The 26,798-nt window shown below is 43.9% G+C and overlaps 3 protein-coding genes across 4 annotated transcripts in view; 2 read left to right on the top strand and 1 right to left on the bottom strand.

The window, feature by feature from the left end:
* Positions 1-6,158: 6,158 nt before the first annotated feature.
* LOC139289153 (twist-related protein 2-like) lies at positions 6,159-6,797 on the bottom strand. Its single transcript, XM_070910679.1, has one exon. It carries the CDS (start codon positions 6,795-6,797, stop codon positions 6,159-6,161), a length of 639 nt encoding a protein of 212 aa, XP_070766780.1.
* A 10,009-nt stretch (positions 6,798-16,806) lies between these two features.
* LOC139288885 (E3 ubiquitin/ISG15 ligase TRIM25-like) lies at positions 16,807-21,325 on the top strand. Its single transcript, XM_070910332.1, has 4 exons — positions 16,807-17,601; positions 18,449-18,588; positions 19,493-19,660; positions 19,978-21,325. The coding sequence occupies exons 1-4, from the start codon at positions 16,981-16,983 to the stop codon at positions 20,684-20,686; spliced, it is 1,638 nt and encodes a 545-aa protein (XP_070766433.1). The 5' UTR covers positions 16,807-16,980; the 3' UTR covers positions 20,687-21,325.
* A 397-nt stretch (positions 21,326-21,722) lies between these two features.
* The window catches only part of chchd6a (coiled-coil-helix-coiled-coil-helix domain containing 6a), a 73,990-nt gene continuing 68,914 nt past the window's right edge, over positions 21,723-26,798 (top strand). The window contains exons 1-4 of one of the 2 annotated variants that reach the window (XM_070910519.1): positions 21,723-21,873; positions 23,959-24,070; positions 25,039-25,159; positions 25,912-26,044. In XM_070910519.1, coding sequence (XP_070766620.1) covers positions 21,790-21,873; positions 23,959-24,070; positions 25,039-25,159; positions 25,912-26,044 — 450 coding nt within the window. In that variant the 5' untranslated portion in view covers positions 21,723-21,789. Of the gene's footprint in view, positions 21,874-22,163; positions 22,213-23,958; positions 24,071-25,038; positions 25,160-25,911; positions 26,045-26,798 lie in introns of those variants that run through there. The other variant, XM_070910520.1, reaches the window with a different exon arrangement.

Here is a 26,798-nt window from a genome sequence, read left to right as displayed (position 1 = left end):
AGCAGAGGTCATGCTGATCACTCAATTCGAAGAACTTTCTGACTGGCCCCGCCGTACGGGGTATGCAAGGGCTCTGCATTCCAGGAGCAAAAATAACAAGATCGCATTTCTCAGTTTGGAGGTTACTGTGCAGCAAAAACGAAAAACTTGTTTAAGTCGGGTTTTAACGCGCGCTAGGTCTGACCTTGTGATGAACAATACAGCAGATAAGTGAGTCTAAATCATTCAATTGGACTAAATTTGTGGCCAAAAAAAAAAGCACGGTTCTCTGAGACAGTAGAAACCAAACGTTGAGCTATTTTGCCATCGCAGAGGTCCCACCGCCGGTTGCACTACCGCTCCGTACCAGTAGGGATTATGAAGAAGACGGAGGACTGGCTTTCCCTAAATTGGTGCAACTGAAAAGTGTCATTCTTTTAGTGTTGTTCGTAGTATTCTTAACAGCAAGTGACGGCATTTAAACAATATGCTGTGTCTCTCTTAAGCAGCGTGCCCAGCAGGTGCACGTGGTGTCTATGAAGTAAATGTTGTCCGATGTGTCAATGAGCGTGTGTGTGTGTGAGAGAGAGAGAGAGAGTGTAGACTTCTGTCATGTGTTTTGTTAATGCATTTGCAAGTGTTAGTGTGTGTGTGTGTGTCTGTCAAATACTGTAAATGACCTCTCCTGTATTATATTCCAAGTGGCTGTTTTTTTGTCGTTGTCTCATTTAGAGGCCAGTATTGCCTCAGCTCTTAATTCCCTTTGTTACCGATGTCATTTGTACCTTCTTCTTAAAGAAAGACACTGTAAATAGAAACTCCAAGACCAAAATACACATGTCACACATGTGCCTTGATGCATTCAGTAGTATGTGTATTGGTAAACTTTTAACTAACTGGACTTACAGTCACTCTGTATCTATAAACATGACATTGAAATCTTTGTTTCATTCTATTCTTTATTATTTACCTGTTAATGTGTTGTTTCCCTTCACATTTCCTACCATGTATGTATAGAAAGATTGTCTATTTTGTACTGTTATTTTTGTCTCTTCCTCTTGATTAAAAGAATAATTTCCAGTATAAGTCCATTTTCTTGTGTTCCTCATGATATAAAAGTGGTGGTTGCAGATAACTTGCGCATAAATTGATATAACAGTGACAATCTTCACAGTACCTTCACTCGTCTACTCTTTGTCCTTGTGAATTATCCATTGCATAAAAAGAAAAGCTTAATGGAGGAAAGGAAATTATTATTATTATTTGTTTTGCCCCATGTTTCTAAAAAGGTTATATGATCAAATCGAGTACAATTGTTGAAAAATAGCAGTAGCTATAATGAGAATATTACCAGATGGGTTTGACAGATATTTAAGTGAGTCCAGTGAATCATTTCAATATTGAGCTTGAAAGGCTGATTATCACAAACGGTGTTGTTTATTAGCTAGCTGCTGTTTATGGCCAAAAAAACCCCCCAAAACCCATCTTAATGCAGCATGCGTGCATATTGTTCATACATATTTTATTTCTTGTATTATGTGAACGGCAGCCATGATAAGCGACGGCGTCACGCGTCCTTGATGTCTTTTCATACAACATCAGCACTGGGACAATTTAACACCTTTACCTTTCTCATTTGTACAACTTGGTGACACGGTGTCATTTCCATTATAACTCCGCCCCAACTTAAGCACCCTAAGCAGAAGTCCAGTGTTTTGCAAAAACATGCACTGGTGCGGGAAGGGAAGAGCGTCAGTTCAAATCATTGTAAAGTTAGAATCTCTGAGACTCTACCTTAGACTGATACTAATTTGTCATACTATAATTAGTCTTTGGGCACATGTTTGGGCTCCTGTTTGCTCCTAAAATGGTAGAAAATGCCCTTAAATAAGCAATGAAAATGTAAGGATTTTTTTATTATTTTCAGTACACACATGTGAGGGACTCCTATCTATGAATTCCACATAAATAAAAGTTGCACAGAACTATTATCAGTCACACAGCAGGTGGAAATTATGTCAGTGAAGGCACAATGCATTCCCTAGCCCCTTACCTTAACTATCACAACTACGTGCCTAACTTAAACCTAATTATAACCTGAATCTTAAAACCAAGTCTGAACCCTCAAAATACACGATAAAGAGAAACTTGCATGAACCAATAGTTTTGCAGTTGTCAGGTCAGCAACAGTATCAAGCCTGATGATTTGTCAATTGTCCCAAATTCCTCATCACCACATCCTCTCCACTCCACTCCACTCTCACCGTCAGGCGACAATTTCGGCCACATCCACATCCTCTGGTTGGACTTAACCTGCTGTACATTGTAGTTTTTTCCTTGTGAGCCATTCCCTCTCCATCCGTCCTCTGACCCCGAGTCGTGAGGAGCCAGCAGATCAGGAGGTTACAATGTTAAGATCAGTTAATAAAACACACAAGCCAGACATAACAAGAGCTACTTCATATTGGTTTATGCAAGTTTCTCTTCATCGTACGTGTGTGTGTGTGAGAGAGAGAGAGGTTCCTATATGTATCTGAGAATCAGTAGTTAAGATCTGAGGCCTCCTGCCTCAAATATCCCACTTCATATTAAATGAAACTTTTCATCTTATTATTTTTTATTCTATCTTAACTGATTATATTCTGTTTTTTATTGCTTTCCTTCGTTTGCCCACGTAAAGCACTTTGAGTTGCCTCCGTGCTGGAAAAGAGCTATGAGTAAAGTTAGAAGTAAAGCCTTGCCTGTTAATAGTTCTGTGCAGCTTCTTATTATATTTATATAATATATAGATAGGAGTCCCTCGCATGTGTGTACTGAAAACAGTAAAAATCCCTACATTTTTATTAAGAGAGCGAGAGAGAGAGAGGTTCCTATAGGCATTTGAGAGTCAGTAGTTAAGATCTGAGGTTTAATAGAAGCATATAGACCTACGTCCTGAAAATGCATTGAAACAAATGGATGTTTTCACCTGCTGTATGACTAATAATTTTTCATTTGGAACATGTAGATTAAGAGTCCCTCGCACGTGTGTACTGAAAATAGTAAAGATCCCTACATGTTAGGACAAACAGGAGTCCCGTGTGCCCAAAGACTAAATACGGCACGATAAGAAAAACTCACTTTTCCAGCGGTTTGACCATATTTGAAAATCAAAATTTCACTTGCGGGCGCAAATGGGTTAAAAGAAAAAGAGCGAGGGGAAGGTGGAAGGAAGGGAAAACAAGAGGGACAGTTTAACAAGAGAGACGGCAGACAAAGAGGGTGTGGCGCCAGCATAAATCTCTGCACCGTTCATCATCCGGTTTTGCCAAAACAACAAGAATCTCGTGAAGAGCTCGAGGACAAGTTTTATTCTTCGGACAAATAATGACACACGTGCCGTATGTATCACTGCGTCTAACTCTCCAGGGATGTCTCCGCTCGTGATTGGGTTTGTAATCAGTCATATGTATCAGTGTCACTCATTTGCACAGCACCACAACTGTATATACTTCAAGTAAATGCACCTAAAACAAAGCCCCCCCTCTCTTGTCTGTAAACACTAATCGCTGTCCCAGACTGCAGCCTTTAACTTGCTCTATTTCCTTAGAGTTACATCTGGGGAAGAACAGTATAAAACGATAAAACTGGGCACAAATTCGGCTCCAACTCGAGACCTGCATTATCAATTTACTCTCAACAAATGACGGCTCTGGTTTAGTTGGTCCAGCGAAATGTCCTCTCTTTCGCCCCATGTCAGTCTGCGTCCCGATCAAGATGCATTTTTGATATTCTTAAATAGTCCTTTTATCCAAAAGCTTTTGCAGCAAAGTCCACACGATTGGATTATTGACAGAAACGGCTGCATGGAGCAGAGATGAGCGGGGAGGATCACGGCAATCCCTTTATTCAGCAGCTGGAAAGACAAAAAGGCAGACGTGTTACTGAGTTTGCAGAGGGTACGTTATTATCATCGATTCCAGATAACTGCTCCAAAACAACGCGGGCATCAATCGGGCACTGAGCGTGAATACGAACACAAGCGGTCTTGATTAATTTCATCATTGGAAAAGAAATAACAGAGAAATACATTCATGACGTCCTAGCATCAGTATTGCAAGTCAGGATACAACAATTGTACAATACCACACGATGAACTGGCAATTATGAACTGACATATTAGCAGACGCACTTTGGGTTATTGCTGTTGCCGGCATTTGGCATTTATTTCACATATCACTACAAGGAGAGGCTCTGAAACCAATAAGTGGCTGCCACACTGTCAAAAATTCAAAAATGCACTCAAGGCCAGCCATTCTAATTTTAAACACAAAAAAATGCTTTTCTCTTCCCCCCCCCCCCACGAAAAACCCAATTCGCTTTAAATGTCAAGTGTCTTCATGACATGTCAGCGAAGGTTAGCCTTCTGAGACCACACTGCGCTGACCGCGGGGCTCAGTGAAAGACTTCTTAGGTCTTTCGCAGGAGCTGGAAACATTAGCTACCTCCCTGGGACGCCCTAATGATAGGTTGCTGGGCTTCATGCATATTGGCGAGGAAGAAGTGGTTCATGGGTACGTATTGAGAACAAACAGCATGTCAGCCCCCCCCCCCCCCCCCCCCCCTCCGTCTCTTTGGAGTTTGATTGTTTGTATGAAATGAAAGCTTAACCTTGCAGGTGATGTTCACTTGCTTGGCATCACTTGTCTTTCATGTTGGACACAAAATCAAGTGTATAACAATACAAACAATTACTTTTTTGTTTTGTTGCATAATTTGATAATTGTGGATGTTGACTTTCAAAGAAAACGGTTCTTTTTCAAACCCAAAGCATGGGAGGGGGGGGGGGGGGGGGTCTTTTTTTGTGCACGTTTGCATGTGCACGGCTACACCTATGTGTGTGTGTGTGTGTGTGTATAAATCAGCTCTCACCTCCTCCATCACTTCCAGTGGTTTATAGGAGCCCAGCAGGGAGCCACATCAGCCTCCCCTTTGATGGTGACACACATGATTCATGGCTTTTTCGAGACCGTTTGTTTTCATTACGCCTCCTCGTCAGCTCGCTGTAGCTGCATCATGGTTTCGTGCAACGCAAGCAAATTTGGGCCAGAACGAGAGGAAAGAATGTCAAGAGGAGAGTTTTTTTGGCACTGGAAGAAACAAAGGGGCTTGGTTTGAGCATAAAGAGGAGAAACTTAAGTCAGGACCACGGCTGCCCGTGGATACTTTTTTCTGCCGTTGCTTTGGTTCAGAGGTGGTCAGGGAGTCTTGGAAAAACAGGAGTTGAAAGGGTACGGAAAAGTCAAAGGTCCAATGTCTCTTGAAACATCCAATTTTATCCTCCCAGTTCTGACTTTCCTCTAATCCCTCCTCTGCATTCTCCAGTTGCTGCTCTTTATACATAACACGAAACTTTATACACTCGGTCCAATGGCAGAAATAAAATGAAATTCAAACGTGGCTCAAAGTATACATAGCTATGATGATGATGATGATGATGATGATGATAGTGACCATGATGATGTTACTGATGGCATTTATGGTGTTCAAATCAAGGGTGACGATGAGGATGAAAACCAAAGGTCGAGCTCCAGAAGCCGAGAGGTCAGAGGGCTCCAGCTGTCATGCGGAGGCAACATTAACCATCGGGTTGTTGATTTGAACGAAAGCTGAATGATGTCTGGCTGTTTTTTTTTCTGTCTCTCAACTGTCCTGTGCTCCATTGTTATCTATGGAGACAAAGAGTGCAAATGTACAAATGTCTAGGGATCATACAGTGAGCACAATGTCCCCGTTGCGATACACCTCTTGAACGCTACCATTGGCACGCATGAGCAGTAATAGCTGCTTATGGCAAGAGAACAAAAACAGAATGACAAGAATCCATAGTTACATCTGATATGTGGCTTGACGACAATGAAAACTTCAATTCTCTTGAAGTGGCTTAAAGATCAGCTCTGTCCAAATGCTCTCAGAATGTCTTCTTCTCTCCTCTTCACCAAGCGTCAGATAGTCTTTCCATCACCACCGAGGCAAACAGATGATCTAAGTTGAGGTGTTAAATAGAGTCCACCGGTGAGCAGACACAGTTCAGACGTCTCCTCGGCCCTCTGCGTCAGTAAGAGTATTTCCCTGTGATGAGGAATTCATCGTACATTTCAGGGCAACAGTCAAAGGACGGATCTTGCTTTCAGGCCGGGCTAGTGACCAGCAGACATGGTCGACCAGGCCCCCTCCATCCTCCAGACAGAGAAGGCGTAGCTCAGTCTCTCGTGGGCCAGGTAGTTGCATCCAGCCAGCTTCGTGTCCATCTCGTCGCTCTGCAGAACCTGGTACAGAAAGTCAATGTAGCGCGACGCCAACTTCAGGGTCTGAATCTTGCTCAGTTTGTCCGAGGGGAGCGTCGGGATTATCTTACGCAACGAGGCGAAGGCTTCGTTCAAAGACTGCGTCCGCTGGCGCTCCCGGATGTTGGCGATCACCCGCTGGCCATGTGGGTCCTCGAGGGCTGAGAGACCTCCGGGACTAGGACCGGGGACGGGCGAAAGGGACGGGTCTGAGGAAGGCGGTCGGTGTTGAGGGCTCCTCTTGAGTCTTTTGGGTCCAGTCAGGGTGTAGATCTGTATGTCATCCCCTGGCTTCACCTTGCCATCGTCTGTCAGTGTGGCGGGGGTAACTGTGGTAACGTGATGTGTGCCTGTCTGCCGTTTACGCCCAGTGACTCCCGGCGTCGCTACGACGACAGGACAGGCGTTAGAAGGTGGTCTTCCCGTTTTTTCCTCGCTGGAAACCACCCCTCCCTCAGGGTGGTCATCAGTGGACTGCTCCTCCTCTCTCATGCTCGGCCACGTTCTTCTTCTTTCTTTTCTCTCCTTTATATGACTCCCTACCCGTCACTCCTTCTCTGAATATCTGTAGCGCTGCTTCTTTTCCTTCAAAGTGAGTCTCTCCACTCCCCCTCCGCTTCTTTTCCTCTCCTCTGTTCGTCCTCTGGAACTCCCCCTGTTACGTTGTGTGTTTCTCCAGGCCTTCTGCTGTGTTGTTCTTCTCCTCCAGCAGTTATCAGCTTTACACTTTGTCACATCCAAACGCGCCAAGCCAAAATGGGTGAGTAACTAGCACTTTAGTTTTATATTGCTTCTTCATCCACACGTGGGAAATCTGCCAATGATCTCTTTCCCAGTCTCTGTGAGCGAAACTCGGCGTCGGCAAGCCAGACTGTCCTCACGTCCCGCTCCTGTAGCTGCATGTGAGACAACAGCAACCTGAATCTGACTTTTTAAAGGGAGGGAACCATGAAACTTTCAGCTTGCCCACCCATCTGACTCACCGATTGGTCCAGAGGACTCTTTTTGGACAGCTGAGCTTATGAAAACAGGAAGAACGAATCTTAAGCGATTGGTCCGATCAAAGGGACGAGGCGGAGACAAAGGTGTGTAGTACAGCCAACCAAACTGAACCGTTGTGACGTTTGCTTCTTGTCATAGAAGTTGCCCAAGTTTATAGGTTCCAGATTTCCTCCAAAGCAAGTCGCTACCATCCCCCCCTTTTGCTGCCTGGTTCTCTGCCCCCCCCCCCCCCGCCTCCCCTCTCTACAACTCAGCACCATCATCGGTTGCTTTCAATATAGTTAGAGAAAAGGGGGGGAAAAAATACTGTGAAGGAAACTCCACAAATGTTTTTGTCCCTGGTTGAAAGTTGGACAAAGTTCACCTGCATTTTTCTACATGATAGTTCTTATAACAGTGAAATGTGATGATTTTTTGTTTTTAACACGTAACATTCCAGGCAGATGGAGTAATGGTTAGAGACTTAGGTAATCATTCTGTCATTGTTCCTTTTCTGTTGGGGAAAGACATTGACTTTGTTGTAATTGTGCCATCATTAGAGATTGAAGATACATAGAAATGACCACAATACTTTAATAAAGGTAAAACAGTACATCATTTTGCCATACCGTAAACAATGGCCTCCAATCAGACATCATTATCAGCAAGTGACCTGAAGAAAAATCTCTTGACGAAAAAAACTAGCCACAAACATAAGAATCAAGATTAACAGAGGGCTCTTGTTGTTCGTGAAACAACAGAGACAGCGTGTTTTATTTTACTGCCAGTGACTTGGCTGTGGTTCCTAAGCATAGACCTGGAGGGAGGACCGAGCTGGCATTCAGTCAGCACTGAGGTCTAATCAGAGCATTAAGGAAAGAATGAGTTGCGTGGGTCAGAGGGAAGCCCCTGGGACATTTCGTGACTTTCATCTCCCGAACTACATCTAGAACCAGCTCCGGGCCAGGTCCAACATGGACATTGCTCTCCAAACTTCTGGGCGAGACTTCGGCACGGCCCACGGCCACAACCCTCGCGAGAGAGGAGAGCATTGTTAGCGTTTCAAAAACAAGATGCTTCCCTCTGATGAAAGCAACTTGAGTGAGAGCGGTTCTGGATAGGCTCGGTTTGGACACAGAACTGGAAAAGTCTCCTCTGAGTCAACTCAAAGATGGCTTGAGTCCAAAACAAGAAGAGAAACCTCTATTGCCTGACTGGAGGTGATACCATTTCTCTTGTGCACACACCACTGCTCACCGTGTATGTTTATGCTGCCACAACAATATTTGCGCTAGTATGTGTAATATGTACAGCCCCATGCTGGAGCTTTTTGAGGCTTCTGTGATCCAGTGTCGTCTTCCTCAGCCTCTCCTTCTTCTTCTTTCTATACCAATGGGACGAGCCTCCACAAAACGCCTAGATGTGCTATAGTACACTAGAGTCGTAGTCCTATCCTACGGTGAACCTACTGATTGATCCTGTCATGAGCTTGTATTTCTGTGCAGTCAGTTATTGAATTGAAAATTGTATAATTTCCCCCCCAGGGATCAATAAAGTATTTCTGATTGTGATAAAGACATCTGCATTTCGATGGCCAAAGCGCAAAATCTGCAAAATGATCCAGGAAAAGTGTTCACTTTGCGAGGCACTAATACCCAGTCGGTATTGTTAACACATAATATAGTAATATAGTCCCAAAACAGTGTATTATGTATTGGGTATCCTTAACAAATAGCATTCTGCAAGAAAACAAAAAATGCATTTTTCAGATAGGAGGTTTTGCTCTTCGGCCATCGTTTTGTCAATAAATTTGAACTTTCTGGGACTTGAAAGTCGTAGATGTGCGAGTAAACAGTCTGCGTGGAGTAACAGCTAGAATGTCTTTTGGTGCTGAATCACTTTTAAAAGTATCAAGGTTTAGCCTACTGCCTAGCCTATTCCTCCTATAGCTCACCACGTGTCACCGTGATTAGCTGATGTGTTCTGTTGACAGACGGAATACTTTGCTTTTGTTAATGGCAAGCGTGACCATTCCATAAACGTCCAAATCATTTGCAGTGCTGACGTGATTCTGACAAATGTAGCGGCTCGATGGCCCGGCCCGGCCCACGACTCATTTATTGCGAGGCACAGTAGTGGTGTAGGAAGAAGACTCGCGCGACGGGTTGGATGCTTGGTGCGTCTTTTTCTGGGTGGTAGTGGGTACCCTCTATCGACATGGCTCCTCAACCCCTTCGCAAAAACACGCAGAATGCAGCGTAGAGAAGGTGAAACGAAGGGCATGGTCGAGCTCATTCAGGTGAGCCTTAGCTCTCATAGGGTTTGTGGTCTAAATTCACTACTTCTTCATACGAAGACCGTTCTCTGAACTCTTATTTTACTCTCACATGTAGCTCCTTTTGCTCAAACTTTTAAACTACTTCAATTGTTTCATTATTTGTTTGCCTTTTTGTTTTGTCTTGAAAAGTGCTACACAGCTAAAGTTGATTCTTTTTAAAGGTGTGCCGGATGATTAGTGCATCCGCTTACGCTGTGGCCCAGGATCACCCACATGAAGAACAAGCTCCTCCAGCAACTGCATTACGTGAACAAGTGATACACATTGTAATTGTCCCTCTTGCAGCTGTGTCCCCCTCTGTCTCTGGCACTCCAGACAAAAGGGTTTCCCCGGTGATGGCTGCAATTCTTTGGTCAAACGGTGAAGGTTGGGGTTCTCCCCGGCCGCCACCAGTAGAACCCACACTCTGCCTATAAGCAGCAATACAGTTCGCCAAGACTGTTCACGGCATTCCGTTTCCATTCCGATTGCGCCCTTTTATTTGAGATGCCTCTGCGGATCCTACGCGCTGTTTTATAAAGGAGGCCCCAGGTCTCTAGCTTACAATGCACACAGGTTCTTTTAAAGGAAATCTAAAAGTCCAGCTACAACAAAGGGGAAATCTAAAAGTTCAATCACAGGAGGGAGCTCTAAAAGTCTGAATAAAAGAGGGGAAAGTTCAGACACTCAGTTTCTTTGGTGGTCATCCGTTCCAGGCCGTCTTTGTCCTCAGACTCTCACTCTACCGAAGGTGCCCCCCTGACTGCCTGAAGACACCTGGGGGACAAGAAACAACGGCCAGTACCAGAGTATGCCACAAACAGTACTGCAAACAGTACTGCTGTCCCAAAGGGATACTCAATCGGCCGCTGCCTGTATGTCGCGTTGTAGTACTCTGGTCTTCTCTCTTCTGCCGTGGATGACCAGTTCAACCTTGTTTGTTTCCCTCCTCTCTCCAGCTCTGGCTGCCCTTCTCTTCTGCAACAGCGCATCCTGCTGTGTGCATCGCTGGCTTGATCCCCACGTTCCCGACCACTAGCTCCTCCGTACCTGCGGTTGTTCCACTGCTGGCTGACATGTTGGGGAAACGACATTGGCACGTGGAGCCTGGGGAGCGCCGCCCAGTCTGCGGTTCCTCTATTGCCGTGGTGTGGCAGCACTGTTGGGTCCTTTTCTCTCCCCCTTTCCCCCATGAATCCGCCAGAGGTGCACCCATAGGAATGCTGAGGGAGATACATACACCAGCCATCAATGACCACATGCACACCTGGTCCTCACCTGAACCGCAGGCGGGGCGTAGCGCTGCTCCCCAGCTCCGTTGTTCCCTCTTTGGCCTTATGACGCCTCCGCCGTCCTCTTCTTGCTTCTCTCTTTGATTTACTCCTTGATTTATCTACTGCCTTCCGGGGGATCTATCCATCCCTCCGGGCCACTTGTCTACGCTGTTCTGCGACCAGCAGGGATTGGTCCAACCAAATGTTCGATCGCAGAAAGGGGCTTGAACGGGTGTAAAGAATCATCAATGAGTGTGGTTGTGATTTCCTCTTCTTGTTTTTCTTGGCACCGTGGCTGAGCAGATGTTTTTGTGCGGAAGGAAATGCATTCAACACGTTTGGTAGGATACACAGAATGTGTTTTGGTGAGAAATGCTAAATGGAAACCTAACTTTATTTGTTTACAAGAACTCCACAGGGTGCCTTTAATAACTTACCTTCAAGCTACGTATGTTAACAGATGCTTTGGCCACTTGAGGGCAGCGAAATAAGCTAAAAATAATATAATAATATAATATTTTCCCTCTGCAAAGGCTGGTGAACGTGCTAGCAAGCAATGGAGCATCCACAGAGCAAAATGAACACTGATGTGGAGTCATCTCACCAGTGTTCGCCCCCCCTTTTAGCTCTGTTTTCGTTTTCACACACTCCAGGGGAAAATAACTGCCTCTCAGCTGCTGGATGCTCAGCTGTGTTCGCTCCCAACTTTGTCTGCTGTTTAGCGCTTGACTAGCAGCGTGCAACGTGTTCAGTCGCGGCTTTTTCAAAGACAACTGCTTGCTGGAAACAGGGCTGACGAGCGTGAAGTTGCGGGACGGAAAACCACAACAATAAGCCAAAAAACGGCTAAAAGCAACATAGAGCTACATTTTTCACATTCCACATCGTCATTTGATCCAATATAAAATATATTATTTAGAGCACCTTAAAACATTTCGAAGCCCTTAGAAAGTTCCTCAAACTCTATATGACAAAACTAGGCCTGCTGTCACACGATGATCAAATTAATACATAACGCAATCACTCTGGTGTTGTATGACGGCAATTACTTACATCAGAAAGCCTGAGTTGAATTAACAATCCTGATCTCATACAATGCTTCAAGTTTTTTCTTTTGTGGGAATCAGTGTCCATAATTACTCCTGGGCGCTGCCAAACTGGCTGATCCCTTTTTCTTCTTCTCTTTAAACATCGTCAGACCGTGTGTCCTCTCTGTGGGCGATGGCACACCTGCGACGGATCACAACTATTTACATATCGCAGCTCCCTTGAAACTGTTCCTTGCATACCAAAAATAAATACCTCCAAGCTACAGGAGCGAGTGATGGAAAATGGATATCAGGTCTCGATATAAACACACACATATATTGAGGCAGGGGAGACGGGAGGGGCAGGCCAGTCACAATACTTCGTCTTGTATGGGAAGCCCCCCCTCTGCCCCCCCCGGAGGCTGACGGCATCTGGAAAAAGGGGAAGAGAACACCGGACCCTGTCTGTTTGACCTGCATGGTCAAATGAGGACTTACCATAAATATTTCCACCAAGACAAATGGGAGAATGTTATCACAAGTGCAGCTTATATATACACACACACTCATGGCACACACACATGCTTGAAAAGTCATGGGTTTACAATGTGGCGTGCATTTACACAGACACACAAATAAAGAGGATCGACTGTATAAACAAGTCGGTTAAAGGATGTTAGGTACCTGGTAAAATTTTGTTTCTGATTTTCCATATAACAGCTATGATTGTCCCCCATTTGAACAATTTTGGTAGATTGTTTCTCTAAAATTGGTATACAGTATTTACTTTTATTGTCTTGTCCAATCCTGTTTGAGTTTTTATCTGAACAATGTGTGGTCTGAACACTGTAGGCAATTCTAAACGTCGAGCAACACGCGGAATCAACCCTGCAGTCCCCCTCAGCTGCACGGGGCCGTGTAGGTAAACCTGTTGTATGCTACCTGCCTAGCACCAAATAGCAGACAAAGCTAGCAACTAACTGGTGAACTGCAGCATTTAGCACCTAGAGGCAAATGTTTTGTCTCTGGAGTTGGTGGAGACAATATCGTCATTGAAATGTGGGCACCGTACACCAACTACTGTGCAACAGGTTTCCAAGAAGACTGTGAACCGTCGGGCGACGATAAAAGCCAGCCTCCATAAATAACACATTTCTCACTCGGGACTATGCTTCGGACAATAGAAAACGGGATCGTACGCGGACGTCAGCATTGAGAATTTCTTAAAAGATGGAGTTAAGGTCAAGTACAACATCGGGCTCCCACGTTTTGCTGTTGTGAAGGGTGTGCTGATGCAGCTTCTTCCCTGCAGCTTCCTCCTTTTCAGATGCTCCTCTTAGGCAAATAACAAACTGGAACGACTAAATAGTCCTTATTCACATATATTAACCAAAAATCTTAATATTCTGTATGACCTCCTTTGGCCCTGATAACAGCTTGCATTCTTGCAACATACAAAACAAATGTTTCTGTTCAGGAGTGCAAGTAAATAACTGTAACTTGGCAAAAAATAATAATAATGTGCTTTACTATTTTATTCTGCTTTTTTGTAAAACAGCAAATTTGAGAATTCATGGATAACAACAATAATTCTATTTTAGCATTAAAGATATCATTTTGATTAAAGAGCTTGGCTTGCACATACTGGTGGATTAACCATTACAGAAACTATATTTTAGTAATCAGCAATACTGTTCATTTAGGGCAGCGGTGGCAAACAATTTGGTTTGTTAACATTTGTATTGTTGTAATCATTCTCCTCCGCCGGTGTGTTTTGAGACATCTCTCCAAGGAATCGTGGGATAGGTTGGGCTGCGAAGGATCAAACCGCTGGATCCTCCAAATTCGGGGGGGAAAAGAAAGCCTTGTCGCACCGCTGTGATGCGATTCAAATGCAGCCTTCCAAGGATGCAGTCCCCAAATTGAAACACAGCTTCTTAGCTGTTTTCAGTCTAATGAATAAACTCACAAAACGAGTGTGACACAGTGTCTGAATCTGGCTCACGGTAATCCAGACGTCTGGAATTTCAGACTCGCGGTATTCTGGACAGGCAAGAAGAAGTCATTTCTAATGTTATAGAAACACATTTGAGTGACCATCAGATATTGTATAAGTTAAATAAAGTATAATAAACTTTATAATAATAATGATGGATTATTATATTGAACAATTAATCATGCTACCTGTAATTGGATATTTGCGTGTGACATTAAACTATTTCACATATTTGTGTGTGTGTGTAGCTAACTGTTAAACCAGTTCTCTGGATCACACAGTGAGACTACAATTGTGACACAGCCACTCTCCCTCTGGGGACATCATCAGCATCCACACTGCACCCGCTCATCAGTGTCTGCACCTGACCCTGCTGGTGGGATGTTTTTGCAGACGGCACCAAATGTTGGTGTAATGAGGGCGTTGGCGAGTGACTGTGGAACGAGGCCAGTTTGGACAAAGGTCGTTTTTGTTGCTCCTATTGCATGTTGGACACGTGTCTCCCCTGGACTGGCAGGTGACAAGGAGATGATCGATGGGATGCGGCGGATTGGGAGGAAGCGGAGCAGGTGGGTGCAGCAGAGGAGGGAACAGCTGCTGGTGCAGTGGAGGAGGTGGGAGCACCAGTGCAGGAAGGTGAGGTCGGCACAGCAGCTGCAGTCTTTATTGCTCAGGTTAAATACTAGCATTCTACACATTAAGTTAGATTTAAGTTGCATAACGTTTCATAACCACGAATTTCCCCGTGTGAGTGTTGACGTCTGACTCAGCAGTAACCTTGCATCACGTGTGTCACGAACTGTTCCAGAAAAACCATTTGACCATTTGACCTTTGACACTGACCTTTCATCCAATCACACCAGGCTACAGCTTGGTTGACACTGACCAGATGTAAAAATGGAGGAAGAGGTGACATAGTTTGATGGCCAGCCCTTTACAACAGCACACTTATCCCTTAACGAACAGAAAGCATCCTTAGCTTAGGCGTTTACTTTTTTCAAATCTTGCTTTCCAATCTTATTTACCAGCCATTGTCAGATCCTATAGGCCACTGGCCACTATTTGAAACATTTAGCCAGAGATATGGATACATAACCACATGGCCAGCTGGTTATTTAAAGCTAATCTCTACTAATTACCTAAATAATATATTAAAAAAAAACTAAAATAATTGATTGCTTTTACATTGACGCACAACTTGTTATATACTGTAATAAGTTGAATGGAGGTCATCTGTGTGCAACCAGTGATTTTAGATTAAATACACCTGAAAGGTCTGGGAGCTGATTCCAGGTAAATACTACATCAAGAGGATGAAGGAAAATCCAACAAATCTGTCTTCACTGAAAGTTACCATTTAGAGGAAGGGGGGGGGGGGTTAAGGAGGGCTGTGAGAACCACGCCACAGGTCTCCCTGGCTGATATGAGATCAAAAACACGATGCATGCAACAACTATTACCGATTATAGCTTTGCGGCTGTTGAAAAAAAAAAAACCTGCTTGACTTGATCTGGGCTAGTGAGGAGGCACGTGAGAGACTCTGAAACAAACTGGAAGGAGAATTTATGTTCCGCTGAGCTTTTTTGGTCATCAGGTCCGTCACTGTGAATCAACCGAAATGCCACCACAACGCCTGATGGTGGCAGCAGCACCACGCTGCGAGGATGCCTCACTGCAGCAGGCCCTGAGAGACTCACAAGGGTAGGGGGTACGGCTGCAGTCATTTCATGTTCACGTGTAAAATGTATTGCGTCATGTATTTAAAGCATTTATACAATGTATATAAAAAGTAGTAACTTCAGCTGTCAAATAAATGTAGAGAGAATAAATGTGGAGAAGAAGTAGCCTAAAATACTGTACAATCAGTGGCGGAGGAGGTGTTCCGATCCTTTACTTAAGTAAAAGTACTAATACCTCTCTGTAAAAATAAAAGTCCTGCAAAAGTAAAGTAATCAGGAAAATGCATTACAGTAGTATTACAATGGAAATACTCAATGCACTCAATGTCCTTCCTGGCGTCCTTGTGTCAACGTCTCACAACAATGTTTGTTGCCTAAAACAGTACATCAGCAATGAGAAATGTGCATCATAATAACCGCTGTTCAATATACCCATGAGATCCCATGTGTTGTGTTTTGGTCAAACAAGGACTCAGTTATTTTGGAAACAGTCGGAGCCACCATTTCCAAATGGTTGGATGTCTAATTTTAGAGAACGCTCTTCCACGTTCGGTGGAATGCTTTTGATTTTTTTTTGTTCACTCGGCTGTTTATCGGTGGGTGACCTTGATTGACCTCAGCGGAAAAAGTCTCTTGAATGAACCCTCCAGATACCTTATTAAGACATAAAACATAACAACACTGAAGGTGGTGGAAGCGTTTCCTCCCGGTGGGGAGGGGAGGGGGGGTTCCGGTCAACACATGACATCCGCACGTGTGATTTTATAGTGTGTGTGTGTGTGCGTGATACCAGGTTAGGGTCTGAATCTCTTTTCAGATTAACCGTCATGCTCTTCTTATGTTGCCTAAAGAGTTTTACGCACCTTATGGGTCGAGTGAAGAAAACTAAAGCTAAAACAAGAATTGGCCAAACTTGGAAAAGATGCGCTTGCACAACTTCTCTTGCTTGGAGTTAGATCTGTGCTCAGTAAAGAGGGGACACTTGACTTACTTTCAAATTTCCAAAATGAATTCTGCGGGCTCATGTATAATACTGTCATGTGTAACATATTTTCACCATCAACAGCAACCCCTATAGTGGCGTGAATTCCTGGTAGCACAGACAACAGGGCCTCTTGGAAAGGAATGCTGTCCTGCACACATTTACGGATACACCTCCTTCCATTCCGGTAGTTAAGGGCTGCTGACTTCCTTGTGTATTCTGTATACTGCCTGTGTTACCTGTTGTCATTACAGACTCACCTGAAGCCTTGCAGCGTGGGAAGAAGAGAGAGTGAGGACGAAGCGAAAGAGATAGTTTTAGGACAAAAGGTGGAGGTGAAGTAAGATGGTGACAGCAAGAGTGACAGGAGAAGAGAAATAACTGGCAAGTAACAAACGAAGCTCATCACCTCCCTATCATGTCTTTGTCCAAGCCAGAGGAGAGGCTAGCCAACGAACTGAGCTGCCCGATCTGCCTCCAGCTCTACTCCAATCCAGTGGTTCTCCCCTGTGGCCACAACTACTGTCGAGCCTGCATCTGCAAGACCGCTGACACCGCCGACAAGAGGGACAACACACTTCCACGATGCCCCGAGTGCCGTGAGGAGTACCAGGGTGCGGACTCCCTGCAGAAGAACTTCAAACTCTGCAACATCATCGAGGGTTTCCGAGCCACCACGTTGCAGCTGGTGGGGCAGCCCGGGACCGAAAGCGTGGAGGTTTTCTGCGACCACTGTATAGACGAGCACTCACTGGCTGTGAAGACCTGCCTGAAGTGTGAGGTGTCGCTGTGTTCCAGGCACCTTCAGAGACACCAGGAGAAGGAGTCTTTCAGGGCACACACTATAGTGGCGCCCCTGAATGAGCCGGGGATGAAGGGCTGTGCCATCCACCGGCGTCCCCTGGAGTACTTTTGTTCCAACGACATGACCTTGCTGTGCACCACGTGCTTCATAGAAGGCCATCACCAGAACCACGATATTCTCACCTTCAATGTAGCCGAAGAGGAGATGAGGCGAGCGCTGGAGAGACACAGCAAGGTAGTTTTGCTGTTCCATTTTCCATTTACCAGGCTTTCGTCCTACAGTGATACTGTAGCATTGAGGCAGCGAAACATCTACAATATGGAGGATAGGTGAAGTAAAACACAGGGTAACGTTTTGTGATACGTGTAAAATTTCTGAATAACTTTGGAATAATTTCCAAGAACTTCCTCCTGGAAGGAACTATGCAATTCTGTACTAATTATAGGGGAATTGGTAACCTAGAGATTAGTTTTGTCAGTGCACAGGCTATCAGCTGAGCATGCTAAATGAAATGTTAAATGCGTCTACAGTCAAGCATACATGGAGACTAACGTTTCCAACTATAAATGAATAATGAATGAATGTTTACTTGTGTTTAAATTGAACTCTCCTTTCAAGAAAATTCATATTTCCCCTTCAATTATATGCCCTATGAAACTCCCCATGATTACATCACATTGTTCTTTCCAGGAAACCTGTTCAGAAATAAAATATCGTTTCAAAAAATCTTTAGAGAGAGCAGGTTGTTGAGCAATGATGAGGCTTCACTTCATGAAGTGAAAGACAATGAAAATGTGAGGTTTGAATAAAGTGGTCGGCAGCTATCCGGCGCTCTGTGCTTTGGAACTGGTGAATGACAAGGATGCAAAAGTTGAATGACGAGAAGCGCATAATGACTTCTGACAGGCTGTCGGCTCCAGGCGACTGATTCAAATACTTTAATTGCACGGACAAATGCCAAGTCATCGCACCCATCGCCTTGTTATCAACCTGTAAGAACAGAAGTGCATCCAGTCATTCCAGATCTTCTTCTTAGCTTTAACCACCTGAATCTCTAAATGCCTTGAATGCGTGTTTGCAGGTGGTTTCCGCCAGGCTGCAGATGACAGAGAGCCTCCTGCAGAAGACAGCAGAGGAGCAAGGAACCTCTGAAGCTATAGGAGACAAGCTGGTCAACAAGGCCGTCACGCTCATGGACGGCATGGCTGCACTAATGGACAGGTAATAATACCTGCGCGTGTGCTAGTGTTGATACTGCAACGACGCAAGGCCCATCAGTGTCTTACTGTGAGCAGCGTCGGACGTGAAAACTTGTTTTGGTCACTTCGCGTGAGTTCAAGTTCAAGTGGACAGGGCTTCGTTGGCAAGACAATGTCACATGCTGTCGTGCACCAATCAGGGCTTAGCCACATTTGAATTAGAACCTGATGAAAGCTGTGCGGTTCTTTGTTTATGCTTGTAGGCCACAGTTCTGATCAAACCACATCCGCACAGTCCAGATTTGTGACCATTAAACTCAAAATAAAGAGCACCTAAGGACTTTTGATTGTTGCTTATTTAGACATGCATATTTGATGTTCTTAAACCATGTTTTCACAGTGGCGTATCCGGTACCTCCTTCCCGACTGCAGCAGGGAGAAAGCCGTTATCCGAGCGGTTGGGATCTTTAATGATTCTCCCAGCCTTACCCTCGTAGTGTCTGGCATAAATGTCCTTTAGGCGGGGCAGAGCGCCGCCTATTGTGCGCTCAGCTGAACGAACACAACGACAGTACAATTTATAGTATGCGCGTCGGATTGCCTGCAGCACCTCCTTCTTCGGGCTTGAAGAGCAGGATCAGGGAGTGACTTTTGCAGATAAAAATGTACGCCAAAAGCGCGATGAATCCAGTTTATCAGCATTTTTAGATTGCCAGTAAACTCTTTGACCCAAGCAATAGTGTTTTTATTTATTTATATTATAAAAAGCCGATAGATTGTAGTTTATCTCATTAACTGGTATTGTAAAGTTTGATTTCATGACATGCAAAAGAAAAGAAATACCTAAAATTCCCCCTGTATCTTAAAATCTAAATAGAAATAAGACTAGCAGGGTTTGATGTGCTGTGGTGTTGTGTTGTGTTCAGGTACAGGGAGCGCCTGCATGCGCTGTGGGAGGAGGAGAGAGGCCAGCGCAGAAAAAGCTGGCAGTTCGGACTGAGCGCACTCGAAGAGGAACAGCAGCAGTTGCTGGAGGCCCAGCGGACTGCCACGAATGCCCTCAATGAGACAGACACATGCACCTTCATACACAGGTACAACAAAAAAACGATACTGCTTTCACGACATGTCATGAATACATATGTAAAATAACCTAAAATCTCTCTCTAAAAGCTATTGGAAGAGATAATACCTCAACATACTGGGAAAGAAATCAGTATCAGCCTGTATGCATAATTATCTATTTACATTATCCAATAGTATAAGGATAGTATATAAAAATGTGCAGGTAAAGATATGTCTGTGCATTCATGAAGCCTTTGTAAAGACGTGATGCCATCAGACAAAGCAGGGCACATGGTAGCACGGTAACACAATGGAAGTCAACTGAGGAAATTCTTCTGCTCTCCAGGTTCATGCTGATTGAACGCAAGCTGAGAGAAGTTCTCACAGGCGGCGTTTCCTCCAAGATCCCCTCCAAGGCTCCCCTCAACACCAAGCGTCTCCAGGCAGGCCTCAAAACCCAGGACTTCCGCTCAGAAATGAACCGGCTCCTGGATTCCCTCCACATCCTCCTCAACCCCCTGGACCTCACCTTCAACCTCTGCACTGCCCACCACAGCCTGATAGTCTCCAATGACCTGCGCACGGTCAAGTACAGCCCCACCAAGCAGCATTATGCGGAGCACCCAGATCGTTTTACAAGTGCACCCCAGGTTCTGTGCAGCCAGGGGTTCTCGGGTGGTGAGCACGTGTGGGTGGTGGAAGTGGGGGCCAACAGCATGTGGTCGCTGGGTGTGTGTTACAAGAGCATCCCTCGCCGTGGTGACCACAGTCGCCTGGGTCACAACTCTGTATCCTGGCGACTGCAGTGGAAAAACGGCAAGCTGACGGTGTGCCAGTCCTCCTGCAATGTGGCTCTGGGGGACGTGACCAGTCATCCAATGAAGATTGAGATCGCGCTAGACTATGAAAGGGGGACGTTAACGTTCCACAGCATCAAAGGCCTCAGGCAGCATCTCCACACCTTCAGGGCCGTGTTCAGGGAGCCGGTTTACCCAGTGTTCAGTATTCACTCAAACACACCAGATTCCTGGATCACACTGCAAAGTGGGTTATGACTTATAACTTGTATTGCTTAATATTTCCTACGCATCAAATTTATTTGGATGTTCAAGCAAGTAAATTGGCCTCCAACTAATATCTTTCTTTGCACTTTTGTAGTTGCTGCTTTCTTTTAAAAGTCTGTATGGGAAAAAAAAAATTGCGGATTGATTCAAACTTTTGCCTAAATGGTGCATTCATGTGTACTTAGAAAGTAGCTTGGAAATGTACTGTAATGTTGTTGTTTTTTTTTTATCTGTCAAGTCCCACAATTCAGAACTTTGACTACCACAAATAACATCTTCAACTGCTGGGACACAATGCTATCATACAAAAGTGTTTATTTACTATCTAGCATGACTGCGTTACGGAACTGGAGCATTTTAATCACAACATAGTTTGTTTACAAAAATATAATTTTTTTTTATTCATGATTAGGGTGATTTCTGCGGTCATTTTGTCCGTTTGGGACGCGAACATTTAGCATGTTTCCAGTCGGTTTAAGTGAAAGTGAACTGAATGTCTCTTGAATGTTTTGCGTTTGCCTTTTATTTTCTTTACGTACAGTAAACACTGATGTGCGTGAACACTGACATTTACGCTGGATATGAGACATGCTTGCGTTTATGCTACAAATAAACTCTGATGATAATGTTTGTGTGTCTGTTGTATCCATAATTGTATGTATGTATGACAGTGTGTGTGGCACGGCATATGATTGGCTCTTGACAGTTCATTCACTAAAGCATGCTTTAGTGTGTGACTTTGGGGTTGCCAGGTTGAGCTGTAAATAAGTAACTAACAGGGATTCAATAGTTTTTTATTATACCTACATTCAAGTGCAGAACGCATGCAGATAAATTGTGAATAATGTGTGAATAATGTGTGAACACCTGTGAATAATTGAAGATACTAGTGCCATCTCATCTCAACAGGAAACCATGTTCCGTGTTTTACACACATCGTGAGGGGGGGGGGGGGATGCTTTAGGAAGAAACTGGCAACCCAGATCCCATCTGTCACTTATTCTGTCATTGGGCAGGAAACATTATTTCATATTAGCAGATATTAGCAGTAGAGTCACGGGCGTTAGCAAAGCTGCCGCTGGACACCAGAAGACATGGGCTCGGGAGAGAGTACGACCAGAAAAGTGTCTTTCGGCGTCGACGATGAGGACAGAGTCAGGATTCTTCGTGGAGTCAAGGTAATGCTAATTTAGCTAGCGTTTGATGAGCCATGCTAACGTTACTTTAACGATACGCCTTGCGCTTACTAGCCGTTAGCGCGTTGCCGCACAACAAATGAAGTTACCAGTTTATTCTGTGTCCATTCAACCTGTAAAGGCACGACTGAAGTGAGGAGGATGCAAAAGGATGCGGGGGCTGGGGCTGGGGCATGTTGATATACGACCCGAAACACGTCATTTTCGTTACGCCGAACTCCGTCATATTAAGCCGCAGGTAGACTTGTCCTTTGCGTGTCGGCAAAGAGACATAACGAGCAGATGTCAGACGTCTTTCATGAACCTCCAGGGGGTCTTCTGGTAAATTCGGCATATGCAGTATTCACACAGGAGTACAAATGTATCACAGTTCACTAGCTAATTGCGGTCCAGCGCTAAACAACGTTAAAGATAACGTTACCGCGTTAGGCTAGCAGGCGAACCAATCGTTAACGTTCGCTAGTAATTTGTTGGAACATGTCAATAGCACGGTGGATGTAATGTTAAATCAAGAAGAGACTCCCGTTGGTGTTTTAAACGGCTTCAAATGCTGTTGAGGGTGTATGAGGGTATTTTTCCGTAACCAAAGGCAGAGGCTTTAAATTGTAAAATTTCGAATGACGTTTGGCGTGCTGCACTCTGCCTCTGGACAGTGCTGCCTTCCAGTGCTATTCGAAATTTCGGAGTTTTGCCGAGTGCAAGTCATGACCCACCAATGAAATGGTAATATTTAAATACTAAACTACTCTTTTGATTCGATTGATACCTCGATGCAGTCATGTAATAACATGGTTCTTCTTAGCAGAGAGATTTGTTGCATAAAAGCACAAGTACTCCTAATCCTAAACTGGACAAGATGTATGTATACCACCGTGTGAAGATCTGTGCACAGGCAGGGGCAGTAGCAACTATGAGTGAGTGTGAAAGAAAAAACATTAGCAGGAACAACAAAAATCCCTTCAAATATTTTGAACAGTGCCTTCACACATTGGATTAGATCATGCAGTGCCATTTCAGGGTTTTTTTCTGGGCCGGCTGTAAAAACTTAATATTTTTTTGTAGCCAAAATCCTCACAGGTTTTGTTTCATGATGGGGGGGGGGGGGTTTGTTGTAACTTGAAAAAGGTGGTTGAGATTCTCACCTTGTTGTAGTTACTGATAGAGCACTCATCTGACCACGCCCAACATTGATGCCGGGGTACAATAGACCGGATACTTCCAACTAGAGGAGGTAGTGCATGCATTTCAGCGCTTTAATTATCATTCAAGCATCTTTAATCTTTAATTATGGGCTTTTTTTTTTTCCAAAATGAAAGGTTAAAGTCACACGTATGTGCACACGAATGCCAGTAGTGTGCATGTAGCCGTAGCAAATTCCTACTTTTTGAAATGTATGAGAACTTGTTGGATGTAATTTTCAAATTTCCCGTAGGACTGAAAGGCACCTTTTAGACCCGGCTATACTCAAGCTAGTCAAGCATAACAGCCACTGGAATATAAAAGATAAACTTTTGCAAGTTACGAGTTTATAGTTGTGGTACTTCCATGCATCATTGTGATTGTGGAAATGTTTGTAAAAAAAAAAAAAAAAAATGTATGCAAAAATAAACTAATACAACAAGTTTTGCATATAATCCTGTTTACCAGCCCTGCCTGCACATTCAAATGTTGTGAATCATAGAAATAGTGAGTCAGTGGCTGCTGCTGCCGCCTCCTGTGGTTTTTGATGTAGCTATGTTTAAACATTTCCCTGGACACACACACACACACACACACACACACACAGAGCTCAGTCCTTCCCAAGGCATAAAAAAGATAAAAGGAAGCTTTTCATTTGAATAACGATGTGTCCACATAATGTGCATGATGTGCTTTATACTCCAGTAAATGGTTATTAAGTTTGTAGAAACTTGCAGAAAGCCTTCTGATCGTTTCTGTTGTAAAGAAAACAAAGCAAAGAAGGAAAAGCCTTTTGGGTCGTCCTAAATTCTCAGCTCTGTGTTGAGTCTGTGCCTCTAGCCTACCCGTCTTCATCTCTTTTAATTGACTCTTTAACCCTCTGTCTAGCTGTCAGAAGATGTTCTCCAGAGGATGAGAGGAGTAGCCAACATTGCTCCAGAACGCACATCATCATCATCATCATCATCATCAACAACCCCTAGCCCTCAGAAAGACACAGGTATCATGCACCTCACAGTGTTTCCCTCACAAAACGTTTTCCTGGCAAAACTTGAGCACCAGGTGAAAGTGCTGTTTACATATTGTCAAACTGTAGATTTTACTCATAAAGGTCAGTTTACTAGTCTGACTGGTTTGAGTCTCTCATTTGGAAGTCCCCAACCTTTATGGAAGTGCAATACTAAATCGCAGGAGTACTCACAAATCCTAAATTTAAAAAAGAAAAAATCAATAATGATAATAATTAGCAGATGTGGAACAGTTAATTTAATTAATGAAATGTATATAAGAAGACCCTGAATACAATACTTTTCCAGCATATGCTTTTTACTGTTAGTTTGAGGATGATATAGCCCTCATCTCTGAAGCCTATAGGTCACATATCATTTTCCCTTGTAGCAAACATTGTTCAAACTCTTTTTGAGCCCCTCATTATGACCCTCTGTGACAGCGGCGATTATTGGCAGGATCGTTAGGTCGCTGGTCGGTTCTGCAGTAAAGACATAAGGCTTTTCACACCTTTTCCCTTTTTCACTTTTCAGTGTATTACCTCCGTGCCAGCAACGCATCACTTTATACACACAAGCCATCAGAATTTAGAGAGAACAGTCAGTTTGGGCAAACTAATTCACTTCTAGGGCTGACTAACGCTAACAGCCACCCACGCTGTAAACACAACGCCAAGGCTACAATCAGCCCGTAATATAACATTGTCTTTGTCAGAACTCTCTTCATTCAAAAGTAGAGAGTATCTGAAGTTGTGAATGTGAATATGAAGGCCTAATTGTGACCCTCCACTTTTTAAAAACGTAATTTTCAAATGAAATAGATAAATAAGCAGGTGTCAGTTTTTAATTACACCATATATTAATTATATACTATAGTGTATTATATATATATATATAAAATAATAATGTCTTGTCTTCCGCAAGAGTTTTGTCTTTTGATATCCACTCTGTCTTTGTCCAGGTGCCTCTCGCAGCACCGGCTCAAGCTCTCCCCCCCAGCAGAGCCCACAGCACCGGACCAAACCCAGTGCCCAGTCCAGCACTAGCAAACCCGCCTCATACGCCAAGGAAGAACAGAGGAGGTGGGTTAAAGAAAATCTGGTTTTGTGCTACCGAGCTACTTATTCTCTCTTTGCATAGATACATGCCGTGTTTCCTGTTTATGGGGTCCGTGTAATATAAATGCATGTGCAGCTTTTTGGCTGACTTTGGCCATGCCAGTTTACTGCATCATGTGCAGAAGAGCAGGTGTTTCACTATGGCTGAGGAACCAAAGTTTCCAGTTACATTTCGAGACTTGATTGTTTTGGAAATATGGAAACGCAGCTTGACATTTGAGAGATGGAGTTTAAACTGGGACACACCATCAAAGTTGTGCGTATTTTCTTTTCAATCAGACATGCCTTCCTTTTCAATAAGGTCTAGGTCAGACTGTCTGTAGGATCAATGGTGTTTCATTGCAGCCCTCAACACAAAAGAATTGTGAATGTAAAACATTGGTCAAATCGGTTGAAAACTTGACAAAGAAAAGTTGTAAAAATGTAAAATTTCACCTGATGAAACGTCATCCATCTCTGTTTTTTACTGTTTTCACAATCACTCTCAGTGTTCCTTTCATTACAGGACAATTCATATTGTCATTTCAGAGCACAGCTTAGATACTCGGATGTATTTGACTGGTCTGATGAAATTATATGGTATATGCTGCCCCCTGGTGGAAATGTGGGTTTTAAGCAGTTTGACTGTAAATTAGAGGACCTGGGAACACAGAAACTGACGGTAGTATGCAGTGCATTGTTATGCGTATATTTATGCGCGTGTGTATGTGTTTCAGGTATGAACGCCAGCAGACAATACTGAAGGAGGAATTGGCCAAGGTGGCACAAAGGGAGAGGGAGGAAATGACTAAAGCCATGAGCCGGGAAAGACATCACATACACCAGGAAGCTGAGAAGGCCAAACAACTGGTAAGCACACACGCACACACGCACACACACACACACACACACACACACACACACACACACACGCATAAGCAGTTGGTGAAACGCATATATTCTACTTTCGTAAGCTGACAGCTCCGATGTCTCTGTCTTCTTTCCGACCTTGTGATTTCAGTTATGTGAAAGGTAGACCGTCACTTTTAAAGGACAGCTTTGTTGGTAAACCACAGTCAGGGTTGTCTCAGGTCAAACCCAGCTCTGTGTGATGTTGTTTTGAACCCTCTGATTTTCTTTTTTTTTTTTCTTCTGCCGTATTTGTATGATATGAAATTGATGAATGGGACATAGTTTCGATACAGTTGCGCTGCTGTGGTAAAAGCAGAGAAGCTAGCAATGCTTTCCCAGGACAATAATGATAACTGTTCTCTTTGCCAGCATTACATTAACACAGTCACATTCATATTGGGAGCTGGTCACCACACTGTAAGTGTGATGGAAAATATTAACTGACTATTAAATCACTGTTATCAATGTTATTTTATTTAGCGTTGGGAGTCTGTCAGTACACCCATATTTACAAATTGGTAGAAAAGTCAGCGGGACACTGCATTGTTGACAATATACAATAACTGCTCGTGTGTATATTTATGAATTTTTTGTGAATGCGGTGATGGTCAGAACGAGAGGTTTTAGGCCCGACGTGCTCCTGTAGCAGCTGTAAGATGGAACGCTGTCAGCAGCAATCTCACCAGAATTCAGGATCTTTATTTTCTATTCC

This window comes from Enoplosus armatus, chromosome 8 (genome assembly GCF_043641665.1).
Source record: "Enoplosus armatus isolate fEnoArm2 chromosome 8, fEnoArm2.hap1, whole genome shotgun sequence".
NCBI lineage: Eukaryota > Metazoa > Chordata > Actinopteri > Centrarchiformes > Enoplosidae > Enoplosus > Enoplosus armatus.
This window is presented reverse-complemented; position numbering and strand designations above follow the sequence as displayed.

Coding starts and splice junctions, on each gene's coding strand:
- LOC139288885 (XM_070910332.1), top strand. CDS start 16,981: ATGTCTTTGTCCAAGCCAGAGGAGAGGCTAGCCAACGAACTGAGCTGC. Junction 18,589..19,492: donor ATGGCTGCACTAATGGACAG/GTAATAATACCT, acceptor TGTTGTGTTCAG/GTACAGGGAGCGCCTGCATG. Junction 19,661..19,977: donor ACATGCACCTTCATACACAG/GTACAACAAAAA, acceptor TCTGCTCTCCAG/GTTCATGCTGATTGAACGCA.
- LOC139289153 (XM_070910679.1), bottom strand. CDS start 6,797: ATGAGAGAGGAGGAGCAGTCCACTGATGACCACCCTGAGGGAGGGGTG.